The following is an 18,151-nucleotide window of genomic DNA, read 5'->3' as shown; positions in this document are numbered from 1 at the left end:
ATTACACAGGGTTGGTGGAGAAATCTTTCAATAAAGTCACAGAGTGAGTGTTAACTTCCTATGTGTCTCTTTGCCTGTGGTGTCCATCAATTATTATGTTTTTCTATTTAAAAGTAGTTAAACGTATTTGTTTTTTTGTTTTTTTTCCCACAGTTTTTGCACCTTTGAAATTATCAATTAATGGAAGGGTTATATATTAGGAAAAGTATGCCAGGTAACCGGACTCAATTTGAAGTGTCCTCAAGCAACACCCACCATTTTAGATAGCCGGAGCTTCATATCTTACTCAAGTTAGCACAACGTAATGCCTTTTTAACTCTTTAACTCCCGTCGAGCCTGTGGTTTTATTGAAGGGATCTGCACACTAAAATGAATCAGGAGGGGATCCACTGACTTGAGAACAGCATGATGACATAATTGACTATTTTTACTTTTTAAAGAGTGTGAGGAGACACTTAGGCTGACTTTATAGTTCTGCATAGGACCTATGCTGTAGCCTCTATGCCGTAGGGTATGCTCTAGTTTTCATATTATTTAACTGCTGTGTTGTTTGCATCGACGCGCAATTACCCATGCAGATTGCTAGTAGGCAATGTCCACGGGCATGTTACAGTAATAAGGCAAAATCCAAAGAAGAAATATAGCTCCTCAACTTGATCCATCATTGTTTTTACTGTTGCATGCGAAATACATGCAATGAAATGCGATGCATATCTTTTTGAACGGAGGGAGGGATTGTAGCAGACCAATCACAGCGCTTGCATTTTGCCTATCATTGACGCGTTGTTACATTTTAAAATAGGTGCGCGTCAGGCTACGCTGTAGGCTACTGGGTAGGGTTTGCATCTCTGCAAGGGCTACACTAGTGTCAGGCGATATGCCCCATTTTGAAAGTCCTATCGTCAGCCTATGAGATCGCCGATACACGATAGTATTTGGGGGTGGGGCAGTAGACTACATGTGTCAAGCAGTGGTGCTCTCAGAGGTGCCTTTAAACACATCGGTCCACAGGAACGCGATTCATATTTTAAACACGAGGGATGTTTTGCAACAACTCGCTTGAAATGCATATAAATTTACAAATATAAACAGGATTACTACCTAGTGATCTGACTTCGGACAGATGCCAGAGCACAGCTCTCTGTGCGTGCGCGAGAGTGGCGCCAAAAGGCAGCGGATTTTATTTTAAACCAAAGGGATAGTTTGCCTCAGCTAGCTTGAAACATATAAAAGTGAACAAATACATAAGGATTACTACTTTGTGTTCAGACTTTGGTCAGATGCGAGAGCGCGTGCATGTGAGACAGAGAGAAGCACAGCTGCGCTGGATTTATTTCAGGTGCTAGAAGGAGTCCATGCCACGCGAATTCAGGCCGAGCCAGAGTCCAAGACTCTTGCATTAAGTCCAGGTGCGTGCAAGAAGGAATCCGCGTGCATTACAAGCTTTTTTGTGTAAAGTGAAGCCCAAAAGCACTCATGCGAGGAAAAGCACGTAATGGTGATGGCGTGGTTATGGCGCAGTAGATAAGACACACGCCTTTGGTGTGAGAGACCCGGGTTCGAGTCCACTGTGACACACCATTGTGTCCCTGAGCAAGACACTTAACCCCTAGTTGCTCCAGAGGCGTGCAACCTCTGACATATATAGCAATTGTAAGTCACTTTGGATAAATGCGTCAGATAAATGAATAAGTAATTAAGAATAAGTAAGTAATGCGCATATTTATGAGAAACTATGATGATGATAAAAATAACCGTTGTCAACTATCGTCATGAAAGCATGCTATTGGCGATATGTCTGAAAATCGTCAATGCACGATAACCCTAGACTGCGCAGTACAATCGGCGCACAAGTACAAATGCTAATTTACCCCACGAAACGAGACACGAGATTGGGTTCACGAGACGATAGGAGACACAAGATTGGGTTTAGGAGACAAGATTTTTACACTTTTTAAGAAATCCTTAATGATAAAATATATCATTGGAAAATACTTTTATACAACTGAAATCACATACTGTAATTTTGAAATGTTTTAACTACCGTATTTTCCGGACTATGAGTCACGTTTTTTCATAGTTTGGCTGGTGCTGCGTCTTATCATCAGTTGCGCTTTGTACGTTTGTATGAATTAATTTTTACACATATGAGGCAAGAGAAACCATTACCGTCTACAGCCGCGAGAGTCCGCTAAATGCTGCTACTGTATTTATGTAATTTAATGAATTCAGTCATGTGGAATGACGAACCTGCGAACTTGATGCGTGTTTGGCTTGTTGTGTTCATTTTGCTTATTTAGGCTTTCATGTATGTTCTGTATGCTATTGTTTATAGTGTAAATAACTGATAATGTTACGATAACATACGGACACCGATTCAGCCTGCTGTTCTGTGTGCTATTGTTTAGTTGAATAGCTCATCTTTCCAGATTAAATGTCTTTTCTTTGGCTTGGATTTTGTGAAATAATTTTCTAAATAAATGCGACGTATAGTCCACCGGCACTTATATATATATATATATTTTATTTAGTCTGCATGACACATTTTTGATTGGTGCGATTTATAGCCCAGATAAAACGGTAATCTAGGACTGTCACTAACAATTATTTTGGTAATTGATAATTAATTAATTTGATATTTTTGAGTGATAAAATAGATTTAAGTGAGCAATAACCTCTGAAATGACATATTGTATATATGATAATGAAGAGGCAATAATCATTTGTTTAAATAAAGTGTCAAAATTAAGTAAACACATGGTTTTATTCAACAAAAAACATTCAAATAAATGTAATAAAACCAACATTATGTATTATAACAAATGCTTGCAGAGGGAGCCAACAGCCTGCGATTATTATTTTACTTTCATTTTACATTTGGCCAAACATTCTTTAAATCCACTCATCTTTAATATACATTTAGCAGACACTTTTATCAAAACCGACTTTAAAAAATATAATACTGCGATTCAACTTGAAGTGTCAGGAATAGATTTGTTTACACAATCAGATGCCTTGTATTGTGCATTAATGCCATGCTTTGTTGATTATAATGGTAGCTATTTATATTAAATGTTGTTTTTGTAAATGTTACGTAGTGAGCCCTCTACATTTATTGGTTCCTGGTATAAAACAGCAGCTTTAACAGGTCAGTGCCATTTTTGTGCATATCAGCACATTCTTGGTCGATTAAAGTTTATGCTCATGCACATCCCAGTAAAAGCACATAAGATTGTTGCGTTAATGTCTCACTCATTGGTTTGAACTTACACACACTGTGCCAATACATAGTGGGACGTCTCATCCCGCGCCCTGTATGTCCCTGCCTGGCCACCATAGTCTGATCATCAGCGGGGAGGTGCTACCGAACAGACGGCCTCACAGTTCGCCTCTGCCCCGTGTGTGTGCAGCCCGAATGAAGGCATAGAATATAAATGCACCCAGAGGTGAAGAGCAGGAATTGTTTATCAGAGCTGGGTTGCAATTTAGACTCGCGCACACACACAGAGAAACAGACTGTCCCTTGTTGATCGAGTGATGTGAGAGCGGTCCAGGGCTAAATAGCCCTGAGCAGCTGGGGTTCTTTAGTAAAGATGTATTCCTGTGTGCCTTTGAAGTCCGTCACACACACAAACGCATACACGCTCATAAGATGAATGAATGTATTTGTGTGTGTGCATCTTTTCAGTCCCTGGACACGTAGCACAGCCGCGGAAAGACACAAATGTGTGCGTTTGTGAGAGCTCGTCCTTTAAGGCCAAATGCAGACGTGTTATGCTAAAGTATTGAAATGTATTCTAAAGGATGTGTGCGTGTCTGTGTGTTCATGGTATTAAGTCTGTTACTGCAAGGCATTGGACAGGCTGACTCGTAACGGATCAAAAGCTGATCCTGGAAATAACTGGCAGTTTAGCGTCAATGTGAAATAATATTACTTCAACGTAACACGAGGCAATATATGACATTTCAAGTGAAACAGGATTTTCAATGAGGAATTTGAAAAAGAAATAAGATGGGACTGTTCGGAAATTGATTGGATTGTGAAAAGTGAAAAATCACTGTTACTCCGAAAAAAAAAACCTACAGTATATGATTTTTTTAAGAATATCCAAGCCACTTTTTCTTGTAATGAAAGTGAAAACAAGTAATTTCGAATGAGGGGCAAGTATTACATTTTAAAGGAAAACACCACCGTTTTTAATTTTTTACTATGTTCCTACCTCAACTCAGACAAATTAATGCATACTTACTCTTTTTTCAGTGAGTACACTTAATCTTTGTCCAGCGCATTGTGAATGAGTTAGCATTTAGCCTAGCCCCATTAATTTCTTAGGATCCAAACAGGGAGGAATGGAAACGTGGAAGTGTTTGGCTGCTTCTAAATTCATCCTTGTTTGGATCCTAAGGAATGAATGGGGCTAGGCTAAATGCTAACACATTCACGATGCGCCAGTGTTTCCCATACGTTGATTTATTCGTGGCGCACCCCACGGAATTAGTGCTGGCCGCCACAAATAGATTTTTCATGATCCCCATTTACATTTATATTTTACTATTTAAAACGTCTTAATTGATTGTTGCAAGCACCCAGCGCGCCCTCCCTTTCTATGTTGCATGCAGCGCGCGCCCCTCTCTCTATCTCTCTCTCTCTCTCTCTCTCTCTCTCTCTCTCTCTCTCTCTCTCTCTCTCACATGAGCGTGAAAAGGTGGCGGTGTTTCAATGTCCGTTCCTCTGTATACTTTCTTTTTCGCGTAAACGTCAACAGTCACAGATTTTACTGACAGAGAAGACGGCGATGACTTGACGAAAGGTTAGCATTAGTGTTTCCCACACACACCCGTTCTCTCCCTCTCTATGCGATATGCCTATAAAACTCGCATTTAAATAAAAAGGGGCTCATAACAAGACATTAATGAGAAGAGCAACAGCAGTAAGACTTCAATGTAAATGTATGGTGATTTATATACCAGCTGTAAACATACACATACGTTTCGTAATTTCCTGTTATTTTGCGGGTTTCTTTCAAATATAAAAGCGCTTAAGTTAAGCATTTACTTGTATTCTAGGAAAAAAAAACAAGTCAGTGTTCAAGTCAGTTCCTGAATAACACGACACAAACTTTAAAAAGTCAAATTCACTTCTCAGAGGCACAGAACTGTTCCTGAAACTGACATTCTCCCCAAACTGAAATTAAACACAGTGTTTCGAGTTTTTCTCGTCTGTGTCATGTTGATATCAAGAAGCAACGTGCACATGACGACGAGAGAGGTGACCTGCTGCGCAATCGAGTTACCCCCTCACTTCTGAATGTTTAACTGAGATTTCTAATCCCGTCCGAATTGACCATCAATATTACAGACGTCCTGTGGTAAAATTACATTACGCCATCTACAACCGTAAAACTAATTCCATCCGAATAGGGCTATAGTCTGCTCATTTTATGTCTGACAACAGAACTGATAATATGTAAATAATAGCAATCAGTTGCTTTAAAATGCAATATAACGTGACAGATCAAAGAGTAGAAGTGAAACATATTTCAGGTGCCAACACTCGATCAAACCGGATCAAACGCAAACACGTGATGACGTCAAATATATGCTAATTAGAGTGTGACGTCATCACCGCTACAAGTCTCTCAAAATTCTGTGGGAAACACTGTGCGCTGTAAAAAGATTAAGTGCACACATTGAAAAAAGATAGGTATGTATTTACTCATTTGAATCGAGGTAAGAATAAAGAAAACTGTGGTGTTTTCCTTTAATAAAAGGTGGCTAATGGGGTGTACACACCAAATGCGAATTTCACGGTTTGGGCGAGTAGATTACATACAAAGTCAATGAAAAGATGCAAACTTTTAATTGGGTGGTGCGATTGCAGTGAAAACATGCGCTATTCACCTCAAATGCATCTTACGCAAGTTGAAAATGTTCAACTTAAGCGAAAAAATTGGCACGACAAAATTTACATCCCACGAGTAATCTAGAACGCGATGCTTCGCATTTGGTGTTTACGCAGGATAAGGCAAAAAAAAATTCTTTATGAATAATGTGCACTTATAATAATGCAAAGAAAAACAGCAATCTGTATAAAGGAAGTAAATAGGTTTCTGTTTATTATTTAACATAAAACCCACACAGGCTGCAGTTTTCCAAAGATGAGACCGGGTCTTCTGCACTGATTTCGTGCTGGAGTCAAGAAGTCTGTCCATCAGCAAGTCTCAGCACGATTACAAACGGTCACAGAGCTCTTGAGGCATTCGCACGCCTCACGGTTTTATCCCATCTTATCCGCTTCAGGTGAAGCTCAGTCTTTTACACCGCATGTCAGCAGTCCTGCCACATATGAACGTGGAAAACACTTCAAGGCCAGCTGTTCTGACCCCGCTGCCTGGAATTGTCATAAGTTTCCAGTGTCGCAACACGATTAAACACGAACCACTGTCAACAGCCAAGGAATGTGATGGTGGCAAAAGACTAGAAAGGCTGCATTTCCTTTGCTTTTGCTGACATGTTTAGAATGAAGCAGATCTTCAAGCTCATGAGATGACTGGTTCATATTAGTGTAATGTTTTGAAGGCAATTTTATGGCTTTGGACATCTGTACGTTCTAGAAAAGGAAGCTGATATGTTAAAGTCGTAACCAAGTTTTAGTTGATTTTTACCTTGTGTAAATAAGAGTTAATAGCAATTTCACAGTGAAGCTTTAAGTATTTCTGACTGGTAATATAGTTATTTAGCCTAACTGTAGGATGTTGTTAAAGAAGTAACTTGGGGTATTAAAACATTTTGGTGTGATTGCAAGAGTGCATATGTTTTTGCGTATGCTTTTTTACAATGGCTTTAAACATTAATTCATAATCTGTTATATCCACATTATAAACACTTCGTTTTGGCGTTAGCTTCAATAGTCTCACGCAACTTCTTGGCGTGATCCAGGTTATTTTAGTGGATTGTTATTTAATACTGGTGAAGTATTATGGGCTCATGTAGTATTACTACCAGAGTGGCTTTGGAGTGTTAAGGCCTATGTGGTATTAACTAAAACCTCTGTACACAAAACATGTGTGAGCTCTTTAGCAACATTTGATGTAGGGGAATTGTTCTTTATACACAGGGACTTGTTCATTCAAAATTTCATAAACAAATATATTGTGATTTCAACCGGAAGTCATAAATTCAGAGCACAAAGAGTCTGTTTAAATAATTTTCGTTACTATTCTTAAAATCATAATGAAACAGAAATAATGAGTCTTATTTACGCCATCGTGACATAAGTATATACGAGTGAAACGGCTTCTGAAATAAGAAAAAAGGTAGGGCGGGACTTTAATTCGTTCATCGAGAGTTCATTGGATTGTTGGAAGATAGGTCATGTTGATATTTGCTAATCAATACATTTTAATTTCATTGTGACTTTAAAGCTGGAGTGCACAATGTTTGAAAAACGCTTTGGAAAAGGGAGTCGGGCCGACTACCAAAACACACTTGTAGCCAATCAGCTGTAAGGGGCCTGCCTACTAACTGACATCCTGGGGTTGCGTATGTGTGGGACAGGTCTATCAAAAGAAGGTCCAGATTCTGTTGGGGTAGGGACGTGTTTGTTAGGTGATTTCATTTCTTTGGTGTGTAATGCTGCGTTTACGCCAGACGTGGTAAAGCAGGCATGAGTGATTTACATGTTAAATCAATGCAAAGATGCGATTAGGCATCCTGCGGCGCGGTAAGCCGCGCGAATTGAGCGTTGCCACGGAAAAAGCGCATTGTGAAAAATCTGAACTTCTGCGGATTTCCACGCCGCGTTAACCAATCAGGACCTTGCTGTTGTATTGACGTTATTACAGGAAGCGAGCGGAGTGGCGGAGTCTTAGTGGAGCAGCAGAAGCCCCTCCCATGATTCGATGTCTTGAATGACTCGAATTTCATGCGTGGCTTTTTACGCGCGAATGAAGCGAGCGAACTCAAATGTTCAAGCGTCCAACTACACGCAAATATCGCGTTTTTGCCCCCTCTACCGCGGCTGGTGGGAATGCACCATAAGTGTGTATTAGTACATGTTAACAATATGCAGAAGGTACATACCACAAAGTAAACGATGACGTGAGTTATCATCTCCAACGTAAATCTCTTTTCTTGGACTACAACAAACACACAGATTGTAGGCAACAGTTTCTTCCTGGGATTGGTGACATAGAGTAGACCGACATTATTATAATTCCTCTCGCTTCGGACTATCAGCCTGTAAATTAACTCCTGTTTAGCAACCAAATCTTTGAACATGGTAAGGAGCGTCACATTTCTGGCTGACATCAGAGATATTCAGGCAAATCACAACATACAATTAGCTGCCCAATCAGGAACACAGAGCTTTTCAAATCTGTGCATTTCAGTAAGAGAGTAATATCTGCATACAAAAATGTACGATATGTGGAAAATAATGTGTTTTTTAACCATAAACCACGCAAACACATTGTATTATACCAAATACACAAAGTAACGTTGTTTTTAAGCTATAAAATAGGTGCTCTTTAAACCATAACATGCTTAATTCCTAACATTGCAACATTCATGAAATGCGTGTGTATAAATATTCTAAATATATACATAAACTGTGGTATTAAATGCTTTTACTTAAATTTGCCTAAAATATTTTAACAATAATTTTTGCAAATGTTTTTATGCATATGGAGGAGACATTTAGATATTTGTGTCTGAGATCATGTCTCTGCCTCATGTGTATTCTTCCATAGCCAAGGTCTTGACAGTCGGCATCTGGTCCACATTGCTGCTTAATATTGCCAAGAACCGGCTACTTAGACCGGAAGAGTTCATCGGATTGACATTTAAAGCAACCATCCACGATTGATTTTATTGTTATGTGTCCGATTTATGTCTGAATATGTATCCATGTCCCAAAAACTGACATGATGTAAGTCCTTAAAGATATCTAACTTATTAGCTCAAACAAAACCCTTAAATATATTTTAATACTCAACTGTATGTTTAAAGCTTGGACCATATTTAATGACAGACCTGGGCACCCTGAGCCCCAGAAATTATATCATGCAGCCAATCAGATTAAAGTGTCTGCCTTTTTAATACGGTATGCACTTGATAGACTGTAAACGGTTTGTGGACATAGCACTAGAGACTGAAACTTTATGTTGTTTCACAGATGCTTTGCATTGTAAGGGTCCAATAATACACTAATTTCTCCTGGTCAACTCCGGACTCATTGTTTCGATCCAATGGTGATTGAGCAGATATTGGATTAACCCTTCAGCTCATGGGCCACCCCTAAATGGGTTTGAACCTGTAGCCTTTGTGTAATGGACCAGAACCATTCGGTCACCAATGATGTCAGTGTTGAGTAATGGGAATGTTGGGAGTTAGTTACTGTATGTGTGTGTGTGTGTGTGTCACTCTGGAAGAGGATTGTTTTGGCCAGGAACAGTGTTGCACTGATGCCAGGGTTATGCATCAGTTGAGTTTATCCTGCCAAAAGTCTCTCTCTCTCTCCTCCCCCCTTTCTCTCTCTCTCTCTCTCTCTGTCTCTTTCTCTGGTAAAAGCCAACAGATATTAATGTTGGAATGTATACCTTAGTGATGATCATATAAACTTTAGAAATTTCCCTGGCCCACATAACTGTATATAAAACATCTAATATTTGCCTATTGGGTGTGATTTTTTGTCACTTCCAGCATTTTCACCTTTAGTGAGCACAAGGAAAAAACACGCTCAAGTTGTCGTGTCTGATGTTAGATCAGTTTTGCAATCTATCTTTCAATCTCTCTCAATCTCTCTTTCCGTCCCTTATCTTCTCTCCGGAGTAGTTTGGCAGAGATCTGTATGACAGCAGTGAGATTGTTTTCTCTCTCAGCAGGTAGTGAGACGAAAAGAAAAGATCAAATCCACTTGGCTTATTGCATGGTTAAAATGCTTACCCTTCTGTCTCTTTTTTTTCTTCCCGTCTGTTTTCCCAGGGTGCTGTTTTGTCACATTCTACACACGAAAAGCTGCCCTGGAGGCCCAGAATGCACTGCACAACATAAAGACCTTAACTGGGGTGAGTGTTTGTTTATTTGCTCATGTCTGTCTCTTTGAAAGCCAGCGAGGAGGGGACATTCTTATTCAGATGACAATTTCTAGGTTTCAAGTTTTTAATCGGTTTTCCTGTTTTAGAGGTTGCAGTTTAGGGAAGTGTATGAATTGGGAGTTTCGGGTCAGGGAGGCGGGCTTTGTCTCAAGCTGAATGGGACCTCTAATGGGTTTAGCTTCAGATCCTCATTGTAGATTTAGTGTGTCTCTCTTTCTCTCTGTTTCTGTATGTGTGTTTATGTTTTGTATGGATCACTGAAGTTCTCTGTCTGTCGATTGATGTTTAAAAAAAACACAACTACTCTGCCTTATTCGACTAAGACTTATTAGACCATGTGCAAAAAGATATCAAAGGTTGTTTCTCCCACTAATTGTGGTGTTACTAATTAAAAGTAGCAGTGCTTCTTACTTGCTTACATCACAGGGGTCACAGGGGCATTTCTTAAAATTTTACTTTGGCAAAAACATAAACCTCATGGCAGGGTGCTAAAAAAAGCATGATACATAACTCAGCAGCTGAAGACGTCTATTTAAACATGCATGAGTGTGCTGTAGGATTTAAATGTTAAAACTTCTAAGGGCACTGGTCAACTTCAATAATCTACCTGATCTTTGTGACCCATTTCTACACAATAGCTCAGCTTTTTGCTATTCTCATAATATAAAGCTACAAGTGGCATTTTGATATTGTATAATAAATATTTTGTAAGTAGTTTCTTGCGGCTGTGGAGTACATTACTGACACCTTTATGTAAATTCAAGTTGTTATAACAACCAATAAATTTTTACACCTTTTCATTTTTTTGTTAAAGTTACTTGAAGTGCCTGTAAAGTCAATCTTGAAAATGATTTCTAAACACGCCCTGAAACTCAAAAGAGAAATCACAGATTATTAGCAATCTTCAGACATTGTGGAAAAAACCTACCAAGTGCAGGACTTTAAATATGTCTCATGTCTTTACGGGATCGTTACTGGATGTGTTTGAATGCAAACACAGATTCCGGAAAATCATTGCCTGTGTGAATGAACCAAAAATCAAATGATCTTGGACCAATCCCAGATGCATTTTCCATGTATTTTTCTTAATCTCTTTGTGAAAAGGGCTATGATGCACCGCGCATGGCCCTGTACTAGGGCTGTCAATCTTCCTCTATTATCCCATTTGAATTTCATTCATTATTTTTTATAAATATTCGATTTATAATCGATTATTTAATGCTCAAATTTGACTTATTAATATTAACTATATCTATCTACACACACTGTAAAAACGGGCTTATGCTTTGCCAATGCCACTATGAGCTCGTAGTTGACTTGTTTTAAATTATGTCCACTAGAAGGCATTGCAGTATTACTAATAAACATGAAATAATTTAATAACAGGTGATAGCTTTCTTGCTAATTAATGATTAAGCTTAGACACAAAATTAATAGTTGCCAACTTTAATGAACATTTTCATGGTCAACGCAACCGTTCTCTTTGGTCTCGTATGTGGGCTGCGTCGATGATCGCTTTATTATTAATTATACAATACTTACACACAGTACACACATCCCCTGGCCGCCAATTTTACTATTCTTTTTTCATTTAAACACACCTTAGAGGGAGTGCGATCTTGAACAAGTATTTTGTCACTGGTCGAAAACACGAACTTATCCAAACAAATTAGCATTAAAGACATTCCCAAAAAGGTTGCCCATAGCACTGAGAGCGGTTTTCTCCTCACGCCTTCACCATGGCTGCTCCGTTCTCGTCTTCCTCGTAGCCTTCCTCCACAATCGCTATCAGCTCCGCTTTTACTTTCTCACGTAAGTTACCTCCTGCTGCTTGTCTCCTTCCAAATGAATTATCCGATGGAAACGCGGGTCGAGGTAGCTAGCGGTATTTAACAACATAAATGCGTTAGAGAGTGAACACATAAAAAAAAAAATTTTTTAAATCCCATTCGAATAGTAGTTTTGACATTCGATTAGTATTCATTTTTTAATATTCGAATTATATTCGATTACTGAAATTCGTTCCAACAGCCCTACTCTGTACGTAATACAATCTCGAGCATCCATTCAGGTTTTAGCTATATTTGAAAGTTCATAGGGACAGCAGCTTTCCTGCGAGTGGGCGTGGTTTCAGTGCAGGCAGTGGACACGCCCCAGCATTTGAGAGCAAAGAATCCTGGCTGTTTTTTGAGAACTTTTTTTTGGGGGGGGGGGCTTTTTTCAATCAAATTTTATTGGGTGGTTAGTAACACATTTTTCTGTGGTGTCACAAACTTGAACACATTTAAAACTTATTTTACAGGGACTTTAATATCAATAGGGTTCATTGTTGTTAAAGTTTGTTAACAGCACAATATTTACCTCAACACGATTCAGCTCAGCAGTAGCTGTCATATATCATAAATCAAATGATACCTGATTTAACGATATTGCACATCTCTCTCTCTCTTTCACTCGCACGTACGCACACGCACGCACACACACACACACACACATGCGTGTGCGTGCATGCACACACAGGTTCTTTCTTATTGCTCTATTTGAAACAGTTGATTAAAATGCTTTCACCAGTGAGTTAGGTTAACTGTTTGTGTCTGACAGATGTTATTAATTTCACAGTCTGAATTGATTTCAAGAAGGTCTCCTCCTTTTTCTTTTTTTGTGTGTGTGTGCACGCGCGCGTGTGAGAAAGAAAGAGAGAGAGGGTGTTAGCGTCATTAATGGTAGATGAAGTCTTTTTTGTTTTTTATTGCATATCTTTTAGTTTTTTTTGCTATCATTTTGGCGGTGTGTGTGTGTAGCAGCTCATAAAATCCCCACTGTGAGCCCATCTGTCCGACTGCTATGATCTTTCACAAAAACATACGCTCTCTTGTGTCCTTATACCACTGGACAGAAAACTTTTTCATGAACAACATATCTAAAATAAATGTATCTGTTACCAGACTGTTGACGAAATCTTATATTTTTGGCCTTGAATATGATACAGTAGCTACTTCGGACACCAATATAGTGACCATTTTAAATAAAAAATATATATTCAAAAGGCGCATATTGAAGCTTAGTAAAATTATCATAATAAATCTATAAATGTGTGTGTGTAAGAATTATATTTTAAAGGGCACATATTATGCAAATTCCCCATTTTTTTGGACATACATGTGTGTTGACACACTACAATGAAGAAAAATCCACCCACTCTTTTTAATTCCAATTAAACCAAAGCAGTCTCATTAGACATCCTGATTTGATTCTCTTGTTAATGTGATGTCACACTGATAAAGCCCCGCCCACAGCCACTGACCGACTGGTTAATTTTCCTCAAAAGCTTTTCTAAATGTGTTTGTTACCACGTTGTAGCGCTAAATATACTATTGTCTCAGACTGTATTCACAGAAACCAGATGTATTGTTAACTAAAAGCTCTCACTGTCTGTTAGTAAGGGAGTGAGGAGCAGTGGCTCATTTGCATTTAAAGGTACACACATTTAAACAGCACTTTTTGCCCCCACCCCAAATAGGACATTGTGGACAGGCAATAACAAATTATCCGTGGGGTATTTTGATTTGAAACTTCACTTAGAGTTATATTACATCTTGTATAAACAAGCATAACATGTACCCTTTAAAGTTTAAAAGTACACTGTCAGAAAAAAGTACAAAAGCTGTCATTAGGGCTGTACACCTTTGTGTCTAAAGGGTGCATATTAGTACATCAAAGATACATATTGGTACCAAAAACAAATCCGTATGTAAATGCTACGTTACAATTCTTAAACACACACACACTTATAGTTTTGTTATAATTACTTTTTCCCAAGTAGGTTATACATTTAAAGGAAGATTGGTATAATTTAAATCTGAAAAGTAAGACTGATTAGGCCTAGACTCGTTCTTAATGAATAGTCATAACTTAAGGCCACTGACCTTACAAACTTTTAGGCATCAGTTTTGCAAAAAAAACTGTGTTTGTCTGTTGGTTACTGCAGCAAGTGGATCTGTTGTCAACATTTTTCTTAGACGTCTACAGAACCCCTGAGTCCACTTTGCGTGCATGTGTGTGCGATGAAGGTCAAAGGCCAGAGTCGTAATGAAGTAAGCGATATGTACGGTTATTTCTGACTGCCTTTATAATTCGATCCAACCCGAGAGTTATGGAGCTGTCAGTCTTCTTTCACCCGCAGACCGCATTCAAGTGTGCGTGTGGGGCCACGTGTCTGATTTGTGTGAGCATGCATGTATATTTCATGAGATATAGGTAGCAGAGAAATGATCTGTAATTAGTGCCATGGCCTTTACCAGCAAGAAAAAGAGAACACACACACACACCAAACGTTCACACGCCCTGCAATGTCCCTCAAACAGGGAGCACACACACACACTGCACAGAGAGAGGAAGCCATGAATACCAGATATGAACCGACATTCATGAGGAGACAGATGTCACACACACTGTGTGTGTGTTGGACAGATCTGGTCTTTGGCTGTAGATCAAAGCAGGACTCAAACTGTAGATCTACACACACAGCTGAAGAGTGCTGAAGGTGTTATGAGAGGAGAAGAGACTTCGAGAAAGAGATTGATCAAATACAACCACCAGAAATGGAGTAGTCTTGGGGGTCGTATGCATAGGAAACATTCTTGCATTTAAAAATATAACAAAGGTTAACTATGACATTGGTTAGATGGAAATACTGTTAGCTGCTGTTTTCGACATTAGGTTTCAGGTGGGTAGGCAGATATGGATATAAAACTGCTAAGTAACACAAGTAGGCTTTCATAGAAATCACAAAAATCTCAGTGTGATTGTTTGGATAAAAATAAATGATTGGTGTGTTGGTGTTCATAAAAGATTTTTTATTTTGTTCATGCAGTAAAATCACTAACAAATGCATTTTATACGCATGTATAAAAATCGCAGTGCATATGAATACATACAAAACACCTGAAAATTATTAAGTAGTTTTATTATACAAACAGAAAATACAGGAAATATGTATACAAAATTAAAAACAAAACAGTTTTCAGCACTAAATGTCTTCTTCAGGCATCATTCAGTATTTAGTGTGACCTCTCTTGGCATGAAACACATCTTGAGCTTTTTTGAGGAGACTGAAGTCATTTGATTTGAATTATAAATTAGGATTTAATTTCATTTAGGTTTAAGAGATCCTGCTATTGCTCAACTGGAAGGGGAGTTTACAATAAAAACTTTTGTACTTTTTTTAATACTACATACTACAAATTTCCTGTATTTTCTGATTGTATTTTTATAAAGAGACTGAGAAGTATTTATGATCACTATACAATTGCAAAAGCAACAAATCTTAAGGTGACACTTGTGCACAGTACTGTTTGTATAATATATTCTAAAATATACCTTTTATTTTATTAATAAACTCAAAAAAAAAATGCTGGGTTGTTTCAACACATGCTTGGATAAAATATTGACCCAATTTTTGCTTTAGCCTAGAAAATGTCACTATTTGAGACATTTTTTGGCATGTATGTATATTTTTTGTGTTATATTTTCTAGGTATTTTTTGGAATCTTTTTTTAATTTAATAGTTTTCTAAATAAATTTGTCATAAAATGTGATCTAATATTCATCTCAAGGGTATTGACAAACATAATGTGTCTAAAAATAATAACACAAGTATATTAGACAATTCTTCAGGATAATGTGAGAATGTCTGTTAGCAGCTGAAACTGTGTATAGGTGGGTGATGCAACAGGACAACGACCCAAAACACCAGAGCAAGTCCACAACAGAATGGCTTCAGAAACACAAAATCTGTCTTTTGGAGTGGCCAAGTCAGACCTCAACCCAATAGAGATGCTATGGATTGACTGGAAGAGGGCCATACAAGACGTCCAAAAAAATATGAGTAAAGCAGTTCTGCCAGGAAGAATGGGCTTAAATTCCTCCTCAACGATGTGCAGGTCTGATCCACAGCTACAGGAAGAGCCTGGTTAAGGTTATTGCTGCCAAGGGGATCAACCAGTTATTAATTTTAATGGTTCACTTACTTTTTCCACTGCCAGTTTGAATGTTGAATGAGTAATGTCAATAAAGACATGAAAAATCAGTGTCATTATTTTTAAACGCATTATGTTTGTCAATACCCTTGACTTAGATGAAGATCAGATCACATTTTATGACAAATTTATTCAGAAAACTAGGGATGCACCGATACTGGTATCGGGTATCGGCCTCGATACCACATTTTCTAAAGTACTCGTACTCGTTAAAAGTCCCCCGATACCAGGGATCGATACCACGGTCTGAGAAATGTCTATGTTTGAGTGGCGTGTAAGGGGTTAATGCCTCTTGTGTTGTCCAAAGAGGCAGAGTTTACAACAAACTGGAAAACTAGTCCCTTGTTTTTTTGTTAAATTATATGACTAAAGCTGTTACCTGTAAATTTAAATCATGTTTTTTTTATTAGGTACTCGGTATCGGCAAGTACTGAAATGCAAGTACTCGTACTCGATTCCAAAAAAGTGGTATCGGTGCATCCCTACAGAAAACCATGAAATTCCAAAAGGTTCACATACTTTTTCTTTTGTAAAAGGTCTTAAAGTAAAACGTATCCAACCAAGCTTTTATTAAAAAATAACGCAGATGGATTGTAAGAATGCATTGTACGTTGTGAGTACACCCGTTTACTCCGTAAATGGATGGATGTAGATGCCAAAACAAGTGTACGAGAGAAAAATTGAGTGCAATAAACGTTTTATCGGCAAAGTGTTGACAAATCACCTTCATCAAACTCCAACCGCACGTGCATCTTCATTCCGTTGATGAAGAATAGATGTAGCGAAAAAATGACGACACATTAACAAGATTACAGCGATAATGTAGAACATCAGAGACAAGGTTGATTGTTTCTCTGTGCCTGTGTCAACGTTAATGAGCGTGTTGTAGTAAATGTGCCGTGCTCCGTTGTGAAGTGTTTGTCTAAATGTAACCGGCGTGTGTGTGTGTGTCCTGTGTTTCAGATGCACCATCCCATACAGATGAAGCCCGCAGACAGTGAGAAATCAAATGGTAAGTGTCTGTATGCGTCTTTTTATTTTTCCTGGGTCATTCGACTCTACGTTCGTTTTGTGGGTTTGTTTTTGGTTCCGTGTGTGTGTGTGTGTGTGTGTGTGTGCGTGCGAGGGACTGAGAGATAGCTGAATTATTGGGTTCTGAGTCAAGAATAGTTCAAGCATTTGCACAGGCGGTGACCCATATACGTTTACACATTCACAATCAGAAAATGGCTAGGAAAACCACTTAGTAGGTGTGTTTAAAAGATCTCTCTGATACCTCTTTTTCACTAAAATACTGCAGGGGGCTCGACAGGGGGATCTGTGAACCTCTTTCAGAACCGGCAAATATTTCTATTAGGGATGCACGGAAACTTTGGCTGCCGGAAATGTTCAAAAATATAAATGATGATGAAGTGCACAGTTTTAAGTAACTTAAGCTGGACTGTTATGCGGCAGGTGCTGATGTCACTGAAGCTCATTTTAACCCCGTTGACATAAGCAGAAAAGAGTCATGTTCACTGTGTCTTGCTTGTTGTTGTTTTTTTATTTAAATTATTATTTACCTTAATTAAACCTGGTATTTAGTCTGTGTTACTTTACTGTTTTGCATATAATTATTTTCTAGCACATTACATTATTTAGAGAAAAAACTTTTAAGTTTGATTCTGCTGCATATAACTTAAAGAGGAACATTTAGTTTTGTTTAATTTTCATCTTTTGGCGTGTTACTTTCAAAAAAGTTTGATTACTTTATTGGTTAATGGAAGATATAAAATGATTAACAAACGCTCCTGGTGCGTCATACACAGGAAAGGGATGTTTTTTTAAAGGGGACATATCATGAAAATCTGACTTTTCCATGTTTAAGTGCTACAATTGGGTCCCCAGTGCTTCTATCAACCTTTAAAATGTGAACAAGATCAACCCAGTAACTTAGTTTTGGTAAACCATTCTCTGCAAGCATGTGAAGAAATAGGTCATTGAAATTTGGCTCCCCCTGTGATGTCAGAAGGGGAT

General features: G+C 38.3%; 1 protein-coding gene across 21 annotated transcripts in view; it reads left to right on the top strand.

Annotated features, from left to right (window-relative positions):
- Window positions 1–18,151, top strand: part of celf2 (cugbp, Elav-like family member 2) — a 171,848-nt gene that overhangs the window by 119,363 nt on the left and 34,334 nt on the right. For all 21 annotated transcript variants that reach the window (XM_065274614.2, XM_065274625.2, XM_065274624.2 and 18 more), the window contains 2 exons: window positions 9,985–10,067; window positions 17,099–17,147. In XM_065274614.2, the coding sequence (XP_065130686.1) occupies window positions 9,985–10,067; window positions 17,099–17,147 (132 nt within the window). The remainder of the gene's footprint in view (window positions 1–9,984; window positions 10,068–17,098; window positions 17,148–18,151) is intronic.

Source organism: Paramisgurnus dabryanus, chromosome 1 (genome assembly GCF_030506205.2).
Source record: "Paramisgurnus dabryanus chromosome 1, PD_genome_1.1, whole genome shotgun sequence".
NCBI lineage: Eukaryota > Metazoa > Chordata > Actinopteri > Cypriniformes > Cobitidae > Paramisgurnus > Paramisgurnus dabryanus.
Note: the sequence above shows the minus strand (reverse complement) of the source record. Positions and strands in the feature narration are given on the sequence as shown.